Here is a 19,930-nt window from a genome sequence, read left to right on the forward strand (position 1 = left end):
CTGGGAGGGAAAAATTCTTCCCTGGCAGAGCTGTCAGGGCCTGGCATAGGCTGCCCAGGGAGGGGCTGAGTCCCCAGCCCTGGGTGTGTTTAACAGGCGGGGAGATGAGGTGCTCAGGGATCTGGTTTAGCACAGGACAGGGACAGTTGGACTCCAGGAGCTTAAAGGGCTTTTCCAACCATGTGATTCTGTGATTTTGTTACAATAATTTGATCATACAAAAGGGGGTTGGACTCAATGATCTCTTCAGGTCACTTCCAACCAACCCTGCAGTGCTGTGACTCTGTGAAAAGGCCGTCTGTGGTGACATCAGTTACATTAGGCAGAAATACAGAGCAGGCGGAATCCCAGTCCCTGAGACTAAGTAGTTCAGAAGGAAAAAAAGTATGAGATGCAAAATGTAGGGATACATGTCAGCAGCATTGTACTTAAATGCAGTTACCCCAGTCTCTGGATATTTTTTACCTATTCCACTCTCCTTTGCCAACCTGCTGAAGTTGTTCTCCAACGTGGACTAGACAAGTCCACCTGCAGAGGCTGGCAGATGCTTGGGGCATCACAGCATGGGGATTGGTATATACCCCATCCCTGGGGGTGTTCAAGGCCAGGTTGGCTGGGGCCCTGGGCAACCTTGTGTAGCTCCAGGCCTGGAGGTTGGTGTCCCTGCCTATGGCAGGGGGTTGGAGCTCTGTGATCTTTGGGGTCCCTTCCAACCCAGACCAATCTGTGATTCTATGATTCTATGATTTGCATGTGAACATCACAGGTGTTTGTCAACAGCCACAGTACGACCACATAGACAGGACCACTCAGAGGATTTGTGATTACAGCTCTGGTCTGAAGAGTTTCCCTATGCAGGATTTCCGAGCCCTTTGCCAGAAGATGCTGCTTCCAATTCAGGCTTCCTTCACCTGAAGCCCTGCAACTCTTACGAAGCAGAGGGTGTGGTGGATAAACATCAAAACCAGCAAAAATCCGAATGACTGTCAGAGAGCTAGAAGGGAAATCAGTTACTTTTTTCTTAAATAAAACTTCCTTTGGTTCATTTCCCTCCTTCCTCCTATTCTCTTCTCCTGCACCTCTTTCCTCTCGGTGAGTCAGCAATGTTCTTGTCCCCAGATTAAAAAAGACAAATGTCATATTTGTCTTGATTCATATTCCTCTCCTAATGACAAAATAATTTGCTTAGGTGACTCCTACTCAATTAGGAAACCTGTATTTTTTTGAAAAGGATGCTGCAGATACATGGGGGCAAAAATCCTTTCTGAAGGAAGGCTCGTAACCATTTACTCTCCAGCTTAATAAGGAGCAACTGACCGCTGAAGAGCAACCCCAAAACCAACAAGTCACTTAAAATACCAACCCCCAAGCATTTGCTGGAGATGATAATTAAGAGCTACTGAGAAACTGATTTTGCTTGAATTTCTTCTTTTTTTCGGTCTCCCTCGCTGCACTTTACCAGAAGACGGTTGGGTGGTGATGACAGGACATGCCAGACTCCAGCAGAAGTAATAACAGGAAAATCCAGACTGAAACAACAGCCTGACAAAGTTGTCTTACCCAGGCTGACAAGCAGATACTTTAACCAGGGAGCTGATGCTATAATAACGTTTGAGACTTCATTAATTCCGCCTGAGATCTGGGTTCTACTTGCAAACAGCAAACTCCTTCCAGTTACAAAGCACTTTGACTTTCCTAATGAAAAGCTGAAGAAGCAGGGAGCAGGGTGTGGGGGGGTGAGATTTGAGCACAGAAAATACAGGACTCCCTGTGCAAAAAGACTTTGCTGTGGCTCGAACCAGGCGGGTAACGTTTCCCACTGACCTTATTTCTTTGCACAGCCAGACTCATCGCGTCAGACTTTCGGTGCAAACGCAAAGCTTAAGAAACTTCACCTGTTCAAAATCTCAGCCCTTTTTCACTGAAAAAGTTCTGGGGATGTGGAACAGGCTGCCCAGGGAAGGGGCTGAGTCCCCGCCCCTGGGTGTGTTTAACAGACAAGTAGTTGAGGTACTTAGAGGTACACTTTAGCATAGGACAGGACTGGTTGGACTTGATGATCTTAAAGATCTTTTCCAATCTAGTGATGGAGTGACTCTGTAAAAAAGTGCTCCTATGTTCTTGTGACATCTGCGAGGTCCTGACACAGTGGTGGTCTGAAGGCCACCCATAAAGACCTACCTTTGCCAGAAGTGAAATGCAGTGTTAGGTCAGTGATGGCACCTCTGTGAAGAATAGCTGTGGGTGCTGACGACCACTCTGTGGTTTCAGGCCACTGTCTGCCCTTTGAAATGTTTGATATCAGGGCTTGGAGGCAGGTCCCGTAGCCAAGAAGGGTGGAAAGAGGGTTTTGATTTCCAAGGTCAGCTGGTTCCACGCTGAGCACAGAATCACAGGGTTGGAAAAGCCCTTTAAGCTCCTGGACCGTCCTTGTCCTGTGCTAAACCAGATCCCTGAGCACCTCATCTCCCCACCTGTTAAACACACCCAGGGCTGGGGACTCAGCCCCCTCCCTGGGCAGCCTGTGCCAGGTCCTGACAGCTCTGCCAGGGAAGAACTTTTCCGTCCCATCAGAGCTGACCCTGCCCTGGCTCAGCTTGAGCCCATTTCCCCTTGTCCTATCCCCTGTCCTCCTGTCAGAGGTGGTTGGAGCAATTTGGAAGCAGGCAGAGGATGGGTTTGGGTCTGTCTTATGCAGAAGTAGCTCTAGGTTATTAGTTGGGAGCTGTATTAGTTGAGGGCTTAGCTGGCTCTTTTCTGGCTTGGCTTTGCTCAGTTTTTTTCTCATGTGTGCTGTAAACCTGGATGTGAAGGGGAAAAGTAACTCCCTCCAGCTGCCCCGAGGCAGGTCGGGAGCTGAGCTCCCTCTGTTCCCATGCATGTATGGCACAGCTTGGACTTGCATTTCCCATCCACCATCACCAGGGAAGGCCCAGCTTGCGCCCAAAGAGGGTAAAGTGAGGCAGGATCCGAAGTAATCTTGAATAGTAAATGCAGTTGGGAGCTGGGAAGAACAGAGACTCCAGGGAGCAGCCAAAACTTGAAACATGAAAACCCTGGCTAGACAACATCAGTTTTCCTTCAGCTGAAAGTCGATGTCGTAAACCTGACCTCATCAGTCACGCTGTGGCAAGGCGGGTATCACCACCTCCTCCCCTCATCCCTGCTGCACCCATGGTGATGATTTAAGTATTGCCCCATCTGCTAAATGCATTTTTTCCCTCCATCTCTTATTTGTCTATTAGGTAGGCCAGATATTGCACGTTTCCTGTCACACTTGCTCATTTAGCGTGTCCATCGAGAGTTACCCGCTTTCCTGATAAATTGCCGGGAGTTTGGGAGTTGGGACTACTCCCTGACTTGGTGTGATGTGTATTTAGCTGCAATATATAAGCCTTCTGGTCTTCCGTTCTGCTGCTGACTGTATACACACAACATCTTTATTACTAGGGCTTCATGAGCAATATTGGGAACACTTCCATCGCTGGCCCGCTTCACGAATAAAACAGGCGTGAGAAATTACACGGAATCACCTCAAATAGATCTGGGAATAAGGCTGGGAGCCATCAAATGAAAAAAACCTGCAACCTTAAGTCACTTTGCCATATTGCTTTCTGAAGGCGTGTGCCAAATAATAACCTTGGCTATGCTATTTATATCTGCGGCTCCTCAAATGACCAGACTTAGCTGTTGTGATACCCGGTCTCTCCTTCTGTCTCGAAGGCAGCTGCTACCCACTGTCAGAGCGTGCATCAAGCCCCCATCTCTGAAGGTGCCCTTAAAAAGACAATGCAGCCTTTTTATTTCCCCAATTATTCCTGCCACATGCACGGGAGAGGCTGGGGTTTTTACATCCGAAGGCTCTTGGTTTAATCCCTGCTAAGGTCGTGCGTAAGGAAAAACGCATTTCTGAATGCATTTGAACACACTTGTTGAATAAAATAACATCACTCAACGAGTAATGCATTTGCATCCTTTTAGTGTAGAACCTTTGCAGATTCAACACTCTGCGTCTCCACAGAGCTACACCAGACCTTGGTGACCATGAACCTGCTCTGCCACCTACACTGCTGATCAGACCCTCCCGGGCGGTGGGGTTCTAACACAAATAAAATCCCTACAGAGCCCACAGAAGGAGGGAGGAAAGAAACGTGTCCTCCATTCAAACTTTCAAGGCCGAAGCGTCTATGATTTTAACTCTTCCCCTCGGTTTTCTTCCCAAGCTGTCTCTCTCTCTCTCACTCAACTCAGGACGCGGCAGCTAAAATAACTCCCTTGACCCACCGCTTAGTCTTCATTATCTTTGCTCCCCGCCGCTCCTCGCAGGCCCTGCTAAGCAGCCTCCTTTCATCCCATTTCATGCAGCTGGACTCACCCTGTCGTAAAAGGCAGCCCATTGCCATCCTTCCTGAAAAAGCCAACTATTTAGGAGCCCTGCAAAAGCCATCCCACCTTCCCCTATGTGACTCGAGATATATATAGAGAGATATATAGATATATATAACTATATGGAGATAAATGTATCATACAGACTAGTGTTACCTGTTTCAGTACACAAAGCAGAAATACAATTCCTACTGTTGTTAAAATGCCCCGCTGCTTCCTGGGAATCTGTTCTCCAGGCCAGAGTATGAAACGTTTCAGAAATACATGTGCAGTAGTTCTCTAAATTCCGTGAATGAAGCAGTAAAAAAAAAAGAATGTCCAGTAGCTGGAGTGCTTCCTAATACAATGGAATTTCTCCATTAAAGATCAAATCTTGTTAAATGGCCTGAGCTAGACATGTTGAAGTCCTGTTTTCAGGTGCAGCTGCTGCAGAAAAATATTAATGGGGAGTCTTTTCTTCCACTTTTTTTTCTGTTTTCAGTTTCTTACCTTGCTCCTCTTCCCTGGTTGTCATACCCCAGCTGCTATCTTTGGAGGAAGAACACCACGATAGCTGGGATTTTTTTTATTTCTGTTCCAGCTTTCTGGTGTTCAAAACCTCTGAGACCTTGTCCTGCACTGAGGTGTTGGAGCTGCTCTGATGATAATAAACCATCGTATGGTTTCGTTGTGTTCCATCTTAGTGAAACAGTTTTTATCTCATGTAAGGCGAGTATCTGCAGATGGAATGAGGGACGTGCAGCAAGCGATGAGCATCATTCAATACTCATAAGGGTGCTGTTGGGGAAGGAGAAAGAGAGGGGCAGCTGCTGGGAAAGATCTGTGCCTAAAGGGGAAGTGGTGCCACAGAAGGGGCAAGAAGAGTCTTGATCCTCCTATATTTTTTTATTGAAATGTTGTGGAAGGACGGAAATTGTGTGGAGAGGGGTGTATGCTTAAAGGCAGGCGCGGAGAAGAAGGTGATGGGAGGACATGAGCAGGACACAGGAGCTGCAAGAGGCAAGACGAGGTGTTCCCAAATACCCATCTCTGGGTGTTGGCTTCTTCAGAGGTCTGAAGAGCTGGTTTTAAGTGTTGAAGCAAGTGGCAGAGTTCCTCTAGGCTTGTTGGGTACCAAATTAGTTAGTCCAGAGCTTTACAAGTCCTGCCACAGGCTAAACTCTTCCCCACTCACTTGTCTTCAGCATTCACCACCTGTGCTTTCTGGTGTCTATATACATGTACATGTGTATATATTTATTAACTTGATGTTGAAAGTCTTGTGCTCTAGTCAGAGAAAGTTCTCAGTGATGCCTATTTAATTATTCCTGGGTCCATTACTGGAAGAGTGCCGCAAAGCATCAGGTTATAGCAGTCAGGAGCTGCATGCCAGCAAGGAACAGACTGTCCTCTTGCTGTTCATCTTAGACCTTCAAGCATACCATTTCCTTTTGATAGAGCAGAGCTTTCCATACAGGAAAACGTCTCTCCTGTTGTACAGAAGATACTGGTGTTAATCATGGATTGTTTTGGTGGCAGGCTGTTGCTTCGAGGTTACATTTTTATGTTTTTATGCTTAGATATATGGCAGGGGTCTCAGGAGATCATCAAGTCCCACCCCCAATATATATATATATAAATATAGATGTATTTATATTTATATTTAAATATATATGTATTAAATTTCTATTGCAGGGATGGGGGTATTGCTAAAGTTTGCCTCTGAGCTCTCTCCATCCCTCTGACTCCCCCAGCCAGTGTGTGGTTCTGTTCTCCTGTATTTAACACATGTACCATACTTGTTTACAGTAGCTCATCGAGCTAGAAGGAGAAATTGTTTTGCTGTGATAAGCGGTAATTATAGAAGCCACCTTCAAGTAAATTGTTAAAAAGCTATTCAGTTGTATGGCATATTTCCCTATTTGTATGCATTTCACTTTTCACTTGTCACAAAAAAAAATATGATTCCAACTCCTAGATTTAAAAAAACAAAGTAAAAGGAGAGAGCTGTCACCGGAGCTTAAAACTAATTTGATTTTCTTGATTTGAATTTATTTAATTTATTTTTTTTTTTTAGTTTTGATGAGCTAGAAGTTTAAGACGGGATCTGAGCTGCTCTGCCCCAGTGAAGTCCCTTGTAGTTTGGGGCCTCCAGCTCTTACTCCATCTGTAACTTTCCAGCAACAGGTTACTTTAAACAAAAAGAAAGAAGGAAAAAAAAAAGTAAAATTTGGCATTGAAACAGGAAATATGTGAACCTGTCACAGTAAGCAGTCTCAAAGGGCAAGCTGCTTTGCAGGAGCTAATTAACCTTAGGAAATAATTACACAAATATGCAAATGTTGTTTAGATAATTCCATGTGTTATCAACTCAGGTAGTCCATCATAACTGCAGACCTTGCAATGTCTAGGTGCTAGAATCTGGCATGGTTGATAAGGCTCAGGTTGCTGCATCACTTCAGCTTGGTATTTAACAATTAATGGCTGTGATATTACATTGGTAAATTCGACCTGTTTTTCGAATGCGGCAGAACGTAACACTGCGTTCGCGGCGCGCACACTGCTTATCTGCGCGTTCCTAATGGCTCCAGCCCTCACGGCGTTACACACCTTTCAACTCCAAGCTCTACCAGTGTTAGAAAAAATGATGTCTGATCTCGTCCTCCTCCACTTTTGTGCATAATGGATGGCCCAGAAACAACTGGTTCGGTTTTTCAGGGACTTAGAAACCATTCCACAGAGAATTTCGAATCTGGAAGCCATTTTTCTCAAAGCAAAACCGCTTTTTGGAAGGAGATGAGGAGCAGCATTTCATACAATCATATGTCTCTTGGCATTGCATAGACCCCGGAGACCACGTAGCCATTCTTGGTACAAGGTCCTCCTAAAGCCAAGCCCAGCTGGTCTAGGCTGGAGCAGCCCAGGACGCCCCTAATCCACGCCAGCACTTGAGCCGAGGCTGAGCAGATCAGCGACTGGCAACTTCTTCCCTACCACAAGCTGCTGCTTCACGCAGCTGGAGGAGAGGTTCTGGCCCTGGGATATTAAATGGCTTCATACATATGAGAAACATGAATTTATTAATCATTGCCATATTATTTTCACAGACTGTACTATGAAACTATTTGATTAAACTTTTGATATTAAAATGAAAAGCTCCGTATTAACCATTTATGATCATTTTTTGAGCAAGCCGCTATTTTGTTTTTTATAAAGTGAGGCTTTACTTTATACATAGTTAAGAGTCTTTAAAAAAGACTGGGAAGGGCGTGGTTTATCACTAGAAAAGGGGGTCTGTTCCTGAAGCAGTGAGTACTTATCCCTTCTGTATAAAATAAAATTCCATGTATTCGCATCTTTTTGATGACCCATTAACTGAACCGGTGTCTGGCCACTTACGTATTGTGTTACTTTTATGGATGCCCCTTTTACAGCAGGTTCCAGAAATGTGTGCCTCCTCTAGCAGCCAGGACCAGGAAAGAAACTTAAAAAATGCCCCAGGAATGCTTGTGTTAGATGGTTTTAACCACCATTATCTCCAAAGACGATCTACAGTGGAATCTGCTGCACACAAGTATGACAGGCCTTTAGTAACTGCTACTCTTCGCAGCATCGATAGTCATGATGGCAAACAAGGTGCATTCACTCTGGTTTTATTGGTGGGAAGAGCTGAAGTACAATAGTTGTTAGGAAAAACACACAGATGTCCTGAAGGCCTAATTGAGGCCTACCGGCACTTAAAGGGGTTCTACAGGAGTGTAGGAGAGGGGATGGTCACCAGGCAGTGCAGGGACAGGACACAAGGAGATGGCTTCAAGCTGACAGAGGGCAGGGTTAGGTTAGACATTAGGAAGGAATTCTTCACCCTGAGGGTGGGGAGGCTCTGGCACAGGGTGCCCAGAGAGGCTGTGGGAGCCCCATCCCTGGAGGTGTTCAAGGTCGGGTTGGATGGGCCTTTGGGCACCCTAGTCTGGTGAGGGTGTCCCTGCCCATGGCAGGGGGTTCGAACTAGGTGATCTTTGAGGTCTCTTCCAACCCAAAACATTCTTTAATTCAGTGAATATATATCCAGCCACAGCTGCCTTTGGAGGCATGTAGCCTGATTTCTCCATTCCCTTTTGTAGGATCATATAGATAATTACATAAAGCTTGACAAAGAGGCCCCCGCTTTATCAAATGATTTAACAAGGGGGTATCTAAGTGCGTTGTATTTAGCTGCAGCAAAAAGAAGGAAAGCGACAGCTGCCTGAGAAGTCACATTTTGTACTGAAACTGCAGCATCCAGCCTCATAATTTAACCCAGGCTGGGTAGAGGAGCTTCATTCTGACAGACTCAGCACAGTCTGGTACAGACACAGCACCAGCTTGTCCCCTGTCCGAATCATTTAGCCTGTGGACTTGTGACAAGGTGGGGAGATAAGCAGATGCTGCGAAGAAAAGGGTTCTTTCCTCTAAACATACACGACTCCTTCAAACTCCTCCTTGCACACCTGTGTGTTCCTTTACCTTGTTTAGGGGTTGGCGGAGTGTGCACATCAGCGCAGCTTCTCCTGATGCTTTGTGGGGCTATTCTCACCATTAGCAAACAAACTGTATGTAGTTTGTACAACAAGTCGTAGCTCATTGCCTTGTCTTTTGTAGAAGCCCTCATACTGGACTGTGAAGCTGCACGGTTAATGACTTGGTTTATGAGACCACAGGTTTTGCTTTAGTTGGTAGACAGTTTTTTTGGGCTGAGTTTCTGAATCCTTCAGAAGTTTCTTGCTGTGGTTGTTAGTGTTGTTGAAACCCCAAAATCATCTGCTTTTCCCGCAGCACATAGAGCAATAAATACCCAAAAATGCAAAATTAACCGGCGCTAAAGCAGGGTTAGGTACCCGTACGAAAATCGCTGTTGTTAGAATTAGTGGTAACATTATTATTCAGTTTCTTCTGAATATTTGGCTAAAATAAATCTTGTAGATAAACTAGTCATTTTAAAAATCTCCCGGTGTTCTAATGTGCCTTTTTCCATATGTATCATAATTAGAGTACATCACTTTTCAGTAGGAAACTCCAGTTCAAGTTGTCCTTCAGCTTTCTCTTAATAACTGCTCTGTCAATCATATTTTCTTTATGAAATTCCCTTTGAAAAAGTCCCCTCTTTCCACACAAAGGGAGGATTCTTTACCTCCTTTACCTATCTCTACAATCAAATTTCAAAACAGGGTTGAAAGAAAATAAGCGCTTTCTCACGCTGAGGTGGTTTACAATGGTTGATAGATAATTAGTTAAAACTATGTTCTGTCATAGTCAATCAAGAGCAGAATCTGTCCAGGATTAAGAAGAGTATCTTCAGTGCTTTTTGGCAAATTTGATAAATATGTTTTAATCGCTGCTACCTTAGAGGAAAGGGAAAAAAAAATTAAAAGCACATAATTGTTTTAAAAGCTTCAGGTCCAGATCCATAAAGATTTGTAGCCATCTTGCTCTTATTTAGGAAGTCGGGCACGAGAGTAGAAGTAAAAGCCTAACTCCACCACGTTATTTAGTTGTCTGTCTTCACACTGATGTTAAGACACTCGTAAAAAGCTTAAATTCCCAAAACTGAGTTTTGGAATGGGACTGAGACCAAAATCACTCCAGTGTTCTTGGTAAAGTTACAGTCATTCACACTATGTCATTAGCATCTTATGACTGCCGGTGGCTTTTGATGGTTTGTTCTGTTTTTCCCTGAGGAACTGAGGCTTTTGTGGTCTGCATCTGGTTCATGTAAGGGGTATGAAGTTGTTTGGGGAAGGGATGCAGGTTTTAAGTAACTACATGCCCTGGATGCCCTGTCCCTAGAGGTGTTCAAGGCCAGGTTGGCTGGGACCCTGGGCAACCTTGTGTAGCTCCAGGCCTGGAGGTTGGTGTCCCTCCCTGTGGCAGGGGGGGGTTGAAACTCTATGATCCTTGGGGTCCCTTCCAACCTATGCCAGGCTATGATTCTGTGAGTCTATGATTGTTTTCTTTCTGGCAGAAGAGAGTCTGGAAAGTTCCTGCCATCGTGTTGAGCTGGAGATGGGGCAGGAGAGCAAGCAGAGCTATCACTCAAGAATAGACAGACTTGTAGTTACAACACTGGCAACCTGGGCAATGCATAAAATACAGAGAGGTGCAGGGGATATCCAAGAGCCTCTGAGGTAGGAGTGGGAGCGCACAACCCTGACGTTTGGGGGTTAGAGCCCACTAAAATCAGTGCAAGCCACTCCAGTGCCTTTAGCGGCTCTTACACTGACCAGTGTTCACAAATTCTTGTTGGATATTAAGAAAAAGCACGCCCCTACCTACCAGAGCCTCCAAAGTAGTGGCTGGAGTGTAAGCAGCCAAGAGGTCTTTTATCTGCCATCTATCTCTTAGCCTGCAAGTTGCAGAAAGTAGCATGTAAAAGAGGACTTGCAAATACCATAATTTTAATATTTGGCAGACTCCTGTTGGCCCGTAATATGGAAAAAAAATAAAAGATTGTAAAGACTGAAATTATATTTATATTGTTCCTACTTGTTTTTATTTGTTTTATCAGGCTACGGCTTAACTACTTTAAACAAACCATTAGTGAACAAACATTTGACAAAGAGTTGTCAAAAGAATGAAAATCAGAGCAGTGGCTCATCATTTCCTTGAATGCCTCTGTTTAGCTGAATTGCCATCATGGTATTTAGAGAAAATCTTGCAGATGCATAATTTTTGTTGTATTTATTAAAATAAGCCACAATAAAGCAACAGTTTTACTGCCTTTAAATTGCAATCTTAAATTTCTTCTTTTTTTTTCTTGAAAAATGAATCCGTTCTCTTTTTTTTTTTTTTTCCTTTTTTTCCTGACACCAGAGTGTATTCATTTGAGGTTTGTTTTAACAAAACATTTTAGCATATAGGAGCGCATTGCTTTTAGACAGAATTGCCAGTTTTTAAAAGGTAATTGTCACAAACGTAATTTCTTTTCTGCAGGATAATGGATCTCCTGAAGACCATGCAATTTATGTTTGGGACCATTTTATTTCCCAGTCAGCTGCAGAGAACGTGTTTTTTGTTGCTCACAGTTATGGTGGACTTGCCTTTGTAGAGTTGGTAAGTGTGACTTCTCCGTTGCCTTCTCTCCTGAAACCTTTCCCAGATTTTCTAAACGCTTGGTGATCCCTCCTAGGAACAGCTTTGAGCGAGTGGTCAGGCACAGGATCGGTGAGGATTTCTTTGCAACTGGGTGGAAGGTCACCACATTTTTCTCTGGTTTTGAGTTAGTAAGGTTCCAGGCGTGCACCAACCTGAAACCCATGCGGGAAGGCAAGAATGCCTGGGATGCTCCTTGTCCAGGCTGCACGCTGGAAGGCACCACTCAGATTTTTTGCTCTGGGATAGAAAGGCAGGAGGTCAAGACTGAGAACATGCACAATCACTTTTAAAGCAAAGTCACATTAACAAACACACCTTTCTGTATATAGATCAGGGCTGAACGTGAGGAGAAATTTGGTGACTTTACCCAATTTTGCAGTTTTTTCACAAGGGTCTGCAGAAATTCCTGTCAAGACTTTTTTTTTTTACTTTTTCCCTCCATTTAGTAGTTTCTACATAAAGCCTGCAGGAATGTAAGGTGGGGAGAACTCCTCAGTGGAAAGCTGCCCCACCACCCATGCTGGGACTGCTGAACAATCAGTTTTGTCAGTCTTCCACCCTTTTCTCTACAGGCAGATTTGTTGACCCTCATCTGGTCTACAAAGTTGAAGTTGTATAACCCCTCTCGGGGCGTAGCTGGAGTCACCTCGCTTAATTGTGAAGTGTAGTCAGGGCGTGTGTTGTCAAAGAAAACTAAAAGTAAAGTTTAAAAAGACCTGTTTGTCATGGAAACGTGGGGTTTGCAGAACATGGCAGTTGGTTGGTAGACTCAGGAGTCAGCAGACACACGCGTCCATCTCTTTTCGGTACCGTGTTGTTTCAGTCTGGCTGAAGGTTTGCAACAGCAGTTCCTGCCTGAACATCAGACAAATGCCTTAGTTAGGAAAAAGCAGGCGTGAGTGGTTTGGTTTTAGCCTTGTGCTGTCCTAAGTAGCAAGAAGAATCCCAAAAGGACCGCTTGAAATATTTTAAGCACTTAGGATTTTTGTTAACCCTTTTCATTTGTAGAAATTAAGGCCATTTTTATTGTTCCTGCGCTTCCTGAAGAGCATTTTTAAAATACATATGAAAGGTTCAGATTTGAGACTTTGAGAACAGTCCAGATGATGGTTTTCCACAGCTATTTTATCACCAGGTCAATAAATAGACTAGAAAGTCTATTTTTAAGAGACCAAATTAGTGAAAATTAATTAATTCCTTCTATAACCATGACTTGGGGCAAGAAGCGTGTTGCGTGGCTCATGCCTGTCGCTCCTCGGATGTAGTGAAGGGCAGGGAGCATCTCTTCCATCTTGGCTTTCCCGAGCTGCAGTTTCCAGCTGCCTGGCTTATCCTGGTGTGCCTCATCTGTCCAAAGTGAAGTGAGAGCAGAATTAGTCTTAAGTTTCATAAAGCCACGTTGTTTGGGTCGCTGGACACCTACAGATACATACGCTTAGCACGCAGTGGGAGTAGAAATTGACTGGAGACCTTTCTCAGTATTTTCTAAACAAAGTGCTGATTTGAAGGAGGCTCAGAGGGTTTTTCCATCACATTTCAGTCAATGGCTTGAGGTGGCATGGGTAACAGATGACCAACGTGTCATTCCCATTTTGCCTGTTTCTCTTGTCACACTGGTGGATATTTCTTCACTTTTGTTCTACTTTAATATGAAGCACACAGATGTTTCAGAACAAGACTTGACTTCTGACCTTGGGGCTTCCAGGGTCAGGGTGCTCAGGGCCTGTGAAATTATCACAAGCTGAGCTAAAGTTTTTATCCATCGCAGGAAGCAACCAGTAAGTAAGAAGTTAAAAAGGAGCTTTGTCAGAGAGACAAGATGGTCTCAGTAAGGGTCAGCTTCTGTAGTCTGCTGTCTCTGCAGGAGATGCATGCCTGAGAGGAAGAATATAATATATAACCATTGGCACATCACATATCTGTCATGCAAAACTAGACCTGAGAAGTATATTTAATGTACCCGATTGGTGAGAGGGTTTTTTTTTCTGAAATCAAAGGATATTAACACCTGGTTTTGGTAGAGGTGGTTTGAGATCTGAGCTCCACTGAAAACAGTTTAATTAAATAGTGCATAAGCTGAAGCAGATATCGCTGAAATAAACCCTGAACTAATTTATCACAATATTAATCTGTAAGATTTTATTTTGTTATGATCTCCTCTCTCTTCAACTTTATATCCATATGGCACTTAGTAATTGCAAAGAGCTCAAAAAAAAAATGGAAAAGAAAAAAAGAGATGGAGCAGCTGATGGGCAATTACTGTCTTATGACAAATACATATTCCATCACTTTCTTTCCTGCTTTGCGTGGGGGAGATGATGGGGGTGATAGAGCAGCTACACCATATAGCAACCATGCCACCTCTGAGCTTTCTGTGCAAGAACTTTTGGGTCAACTGATTGATAAAATTGTGGGTTATGGTAGTTAGGGGGACCTGTTGCTCCCTCTGCATCCATGCTCTTACAGGAGGGCAGCAGGGAGCATACGGCTGTGATTTGTAGCAAGGGTTTATGCCTGGGCCCTCTGCATTTTATTGTGCCTGCAGGGAAAAGGAAAGCAAGCAAAGCAAAGAAAAAAGTCCAAGAATATTTGCGTTTTCACTGAATGAGCTTTTAAATTCCCACTGCGAGTTTAGTGCTGCAAGGTCTGTCCCAATCGTTTGCCAGTCATCTCAGAGGTCCCCACCTCGTCCCTTCATCACAGTGCAAGGCCCTCAATGAAAAACTTGGCGTGCTGCTGTTTTGCCAGGAAACCCAATGAAGGCTGGCATTAAGCAAAGACTCATTTGTGGTTGTTTGTAGCATCACATGTGAAAAGCTCTTGCTGTCTCGAGCAGTGCAGGGAAAACGTTCAGGCATGCGGGGACAGGACAGGTCCTGGGTGCCCCCTTGCTTGCAGCTGCTGGAGTTGCTGCTGTGCTCTGCTCTGCCTCATCCCTTCGCTCTGCGAGTTCCTGAAGTGCAGTGCTGGGCAGTGGTAAACAGTCCTGCTTCTGGCCTGGCCAGAGTCAACCTCCCCAAGCAGCCAGCACAGGTGAGCTGAGTTATCCCAGGACAGCTGAGTCTACCAGGTGAGCCGAGTTACCGCAGGAGAGCTGAGTCAGCCCAGGCTGTTCCCACACCACCTGACATCACTGCCCCATAAAAGGGGCTGGTTGGAGAAGGGCAGGGGTTTGGTGCCTCCAGGGAAGTCAGAGTGTTGTTGGGTTGGGTTGATTGGTTGGTTGGTTGGTCGGTCAGTCAGTAAGTCAGTCCATTCCTGTGTCGGGCACTACTCTGTAACTGTTGGGTCAGTAAGGTACTCTGTGTTATCACTGTGTGTTGGTGTAATTGGCCATTACTGTTCTACATTTACGGTGCTGCTGTCAGTAAACTGTCCTTATCCCACCCCACGGAGGCTCTGTCTTTCTTTTCTGGGAGGGAGCAAGCAGTGTGTGGTGCTCAGTCACTGCTTGGGACTCAACCACCCCATAAACTCAAGGTGAAAAGGGACCCAGTGTGATGGTCACATGTGAAATAGACATAAAAGGAGGAGTATTTCTGTTTACAAACCTGTGGTGGCCAAACCTGGTCTGCGTTCCAAGCTTTGTCTCACCATAAAAACAAGGCTGTGGTCTGGAAGGTCTTCATTAAACAAACCAGTGAAGCACAGCTGCAGCTTGCAAACACATACCACAGCACCAGACGTTTTCATTGGTCTCTGCAGCTTCTTAATCTACATTTTTGCCTGTCTGTGGTGGTCAGATTTTAAGAAAAAGGGGTCTGTAAGACCAAGCTTGAGCACACAGAAACCGTTACCCAGCTACTGCAGCGTAGGCACGCAAGTTCTGTACCTTGCTGGGTCATAGAGCACAAGGGGAATAATTGACAGCGATTGAACGTGTGTGGGAAGTAAAGTTCCACCAATAAATGTAATTAGTTACATTGTTTATGGCTTGAATTACAAATGCTAATCATAAACCAGAAGCCAAAATGTATCTTAATATCTAGTAATTAAAACTTGGTGTAAGCGCAGTTCGAAATTAAATGTGCATCTAATAATACCTACACGTAAATTACACTTTGAATGTGCAGCACTAAAAATAGTTGTTGGGTCACTGTGTTCTGCTAATTACCGATTTTTAAAAACTCAAGCCATGATTCATGAAGACATCTCAGCTCCTTACTTCTGTTATCCCTTCCACAGTGTAGTCGGGGATTTATTTTCAGAAGCAGCTTGCTGTAGTTGACGGTAAATTGTGGAACTTTCCCAACTCCTAGCTTATAATAATTTTATGAAATTTAACAGAAAGTGAGAATTTCAAGTTGATGGAGTCAATTTTATATTTAGTTTACAGAAAATAAGTTTCTGGTACAACGCCTCCTTTGAGTTTTTCTGCCAGATTTTGTGGGTTTACAATTATTTTGCTTTAAAAAAGAATGTTTTCCTTTTGTCATTGCCTGCATGAAAGACCCTCACAGGGGGAAAAGATACATTGTGCCCCAGCACGTATGTGGGTGCTGTGGCCACAGCAGATGTAGTCAGAGCATCGGTGCCCGGCTGCGTGAAGAGGGGACAAAAAGGGTGGTCCTGGGATGCTGGGTGACATGCAAAACTAGCCGTATCCATCACTCTATAAAAAAAAAAACAGGTGACAGCTACTCATTTCAGAATCACGAGGAGAACTGTTAAATCCAAGCATTCAAAAATGTCAATTAGGTTTTCAGTATGTTGAGAGGGTTTTTTTATTATTTTCATTTAATTTTTTTTTAAAATTGATTTTGTGACAAGATTTTTCATGTTTGTCTCCTCGTTGGTATTCCTGAGACTTTGAACTTTGCGTTTTCAAGGGTTTCCTCAGCACCTTATGACCCAGGAATGTAGCTTTTTTTGTTTTAATTTTAGTTAAATAAGCAAATTTAAGGAAAATAACCCACCAAATATCAGGGGAATTGTCACAAAACTCTGAGAATCAGTAGCAGTATCTTCATCTTCCAACATTCATACCGCTGGAAAAATGCAAAGCACATGGGAGGAATGAAACATAATTAAATTAGGAGAAGGAAAGTAGGCTCATTGTCTTTGAGTAGATGGGAAGCTATTCATGATGGTCTTCGTTGGCTAAAATGTTGGGTGTATATATTGACAGTTTACACAAAGGTGTAGATAAAAGTGTGTGTGTGTGCATGTGTGTGTATTTTTGGGCAGCTGTGCTAAAATGAGAGCCCTTAAAACACGCTGTTCAAATTACTGTATCCACTGTAGAGTCCTAATTCCGTCAAAATCAGCCAATTTTGTCCATTTGAAATAATTTTAGGACCATCATTTTGAGATAGGCTCTGCAATACGCTGCCAGTTCATTTTGTTGTATTGTGCTGAGTACAGCGAGGACCTGACCCTGGGTAGATCTGATAGGTGCCCTAATAACAACGGTGATGAACGGACGCCTGCTGAGCTCCTGGGGTGTCTCTGAGGCTGCATTGGTCTTCTGGCATGGGCAAAATGCAATTTAAGAGTCTTAATGACTGGGCTGTGAACGTGTCATTAGCTTTTCATTAATTTAATTTCCTGAAATACCAGATTTAATGGCTTGTTATATTTATATATACTTCCATAAATAGCTCTATCTATAAATACCTACTTTGATTTATATATATATATACACACACACACACATTTACTTTGGCTCAAGAATTGATGAGCATAGAGCAGGTACGGTGGATATGCAACTCTTAATTCCCCTGGCTGACATATGAAATTGAAATGCATCTACTGATGAGCGGCAGAAATAGCACAAGATCTGTGATGGTCGTAGGAAGCATGGGAGAGAGCTGGAAGTAGAGAGCTGAGAAGCAAAACGCCTCAGTGGACCGAGATCCATATTATGTTGGCACTATGAGCAAAATATCACTGCACTTCAAGGCTCTGCCAGCATTAAACTAAAAAAAAAATAAAAATAAATACATTCCTTAAGTGTCAAATGTCAGTTGGGAGAGTAGCATGGGTTGCTTCCTTGTAGGTTTGTCAGGGCTCAGGTTGTTACGTTCAGTATTTGGAGAAATCATTTTGCCCAACTCAACCTGATTTGGGTCTGATTTTTTTCTGTCTCGTACACTTCCACCAGCCCCTCTTTGAGTCATACCTGACTTAGGTGGGGAGCGGTCAGAAAAATAAGTCTAAAAGTATATAAAAAAGGGAGCTTAATTCCATTTAGTTGGTTGTTTCAGCTGTACTTTGCTGTGCTGCTTGGAAAAATGTCCGTTCATCTGAAAAGGGTCACATGAGGAATGGTGGTGGACAAGGGGAGATAACAGAGGCAGAGCAGTGGGTTGTGTTAGGAAGTGTTGGACAGGACTAGGGTCACTAACCTCGGGGCAGATTTCTTTCAGTATTTGGGGGTGAACTACACGACCTTCAAAGGTCCTCTCCAACCTAACGCATCCGATGATTCCATGGGCACGCAAAGTGAGTATGCACTAAAGAAATCGGCCTCTGGCATGAAGTGGTGAAGTCACCATTGCTATTCAGGAGTAGAATTTCTGCAGTAATAGAAATTAAAGGAAACAATAGGAACCTCGGGACACTGAGGTTTTGACTGGCTAATCACCTGCATTTGTGTATGAAGAGTGATCTCATCAATAGGGAACAGCGGGGATGGAGAAGTCCTTGGACATGTGGCTTCATCACTGACGGCTGCGAGCGAATGACCCGATAACGCGACAAAAGAGCCAAATGTGATTTGTTCTTTCTGTCCCAGGAAGGGAAATATTAATTCCAGCCAGCGTGCTGGTGAGATTAATCTGAGATAACTTGAGACATTCGGGAAGATTAAGTCAGTCCGGCAGAGAGATGTGGAAGAGGCGTGGGTACGCTTGGAGCGATGCAGAGCCTGTTTTTCCTGCAAATGATGAAGGATACGCCGTCGTGCCGTGATGTGGTGCTGCATGGAGATGTCCTTCCTACCGTGAGCACCGGGATCAATATATCCATAGAAGGAGTACACACACCCTCTAGGCTTATCAGTCTTAGTAAGAGCTGTGTAATCTGCTAATGCTCTTAGACTAACGTTGGTCACTGTTGAAGAAAGAGAAGGTTGGGCATCTATTCTGCATTCGCTGCGGAAGCAGAGCTTAAAAAGCATGGCTTGTTGGGCCTGGCGAAGGAAAGCTTAGAGGGATTGGTAGCACTCTGCAAATACATCGGGAGAGTAAACAGCAGGGAGGGAGAGCCGCCTAAGCCAAAGAACAATGTTGGCACAGGAACAAATGGATTAAAACTGGTCATGAATAAATCTAGGGTGGAATTAGGTTTCTCACCATCGGATAAGGAAGGCCTGTTTGGGAACAGGAGGGCTAGGGTAAAGCTGCTGCCCAGCATGACCCACGCAAGGCAAGAGTGATGTGAGTAATTGGCTGGGACCGTTGGTCCTTGGTATGACCCAGGAGTCCGTGTTCCTCTGAAAACAGTGTGTGCAGGTGCGTGTTTTCAGCCGTGAACAATTGGACCTGGTTTGGATTAATTTTTCTGGAGTCGGCGCCTCTTTGACTCCGTGGCTGGGGCGCTGGAAGCACTGAGTTTGAACCAAAACCAGGTCAGCCCCCAAGCACCGGTGTTTGCAAAAAAACCTTGGTTGTTTTGTGGTTTTTTTTTCCTTCTCACTTATTTTTTTGGAAGCAAACTCCTTTTTGCTCGTGCTTTCTGAAATGCACAAGTGCCAGCTTGTGGGAGGTAGGCAGCAACAGAGGTCACAGATGCCATGGTGAGGGGTTGCAGCAGTGAGGAAATTAAACGATGGCCTGAGTGAAAAATACTGAAGCATCTCAACATGTGTCACTACCCACTGTATTGGCAGCAGCTTCTCCATCACACTTGTCTTTTCACTGACAAGTACATATAAAAAATGTCTGTGTACATACATGTCTAGTATGTGTGGCTGGTATTAACACAGAGCAGACACACACATTTTAGACCATCCTCGGTCTAAATAAATCAGCTGACAAGTGTACAGCCAGAGCATCGTTTCACTTGCCACCATTTATTGTTGTTACCCATGTGAATTGCAGTAGTAGCACCTTGTCCCGAAGAGCTCGCGGTCAGGGAGGATCACCTAACGGGAAGAGACAGGGGAATGATGAACGATTACCAAGCAGTTCAGAGCACTGCAGCTGCATGTCCTCTTTCATCTTTTTTAGTGCTTTAGTTCAAATGTCGCGTAGGCACCCTGTTCCTCTGCCCTGGTCAGGCCCCACCTGGAGTATTGTGTCCAGTTCTGGGCTCCCTGGTATAAAAAGGACAGGGATCTCCTTGACAGAGTCCAGAGAAGGGCTGCAAAGATGATTAAGGGCCTGGAGCATCTCCTCTGTGAGGAGAGGCTGAATAAACTGTGGCTGTTCAGTCTTGAGAAGAGAAGACTAAAGGGGGATCTAATTAGTGTCTATAAGTATCTTAAGCATGG

The 19,930-nt window shown here is 44.3% G+C and overlaps 1 protein-coding gene across 1 annotated transcript in view; it reads left to right on the forward strand.

Moving 5' to 3' along the window:
- The window catches only part of ARB2A (ARB2 cotranscriptional regulator A), a 306,258-nt gene that overhangs the window by 161,550 nt on the left and 124,778 nt on the right, over positions 1–19,930 (forward strand). The window contains exon 8 of the mRNA XM_084278064.1: positions 11,335–11,454. Coding sequence (XP_084134190.1) covers positions 11,335–11,454 — 120 coding nt within the window. The remainder of the gene's footprint in view (positions 1–11,334; positions 11,455–19,930) is intronic.

This window comes from Gallinula chloropus (genome assembly GCF_964237585.1).
Source record: "Gallinula chloropus genome assembly, chromosome: Z".
In the NCBI taxonomy this organism is placed as follows: Eukaryota; Metazoa; Chordata; class Aves; order Gruiformes; family Rallidae; genus Gallinula; species Gallinula chloropus.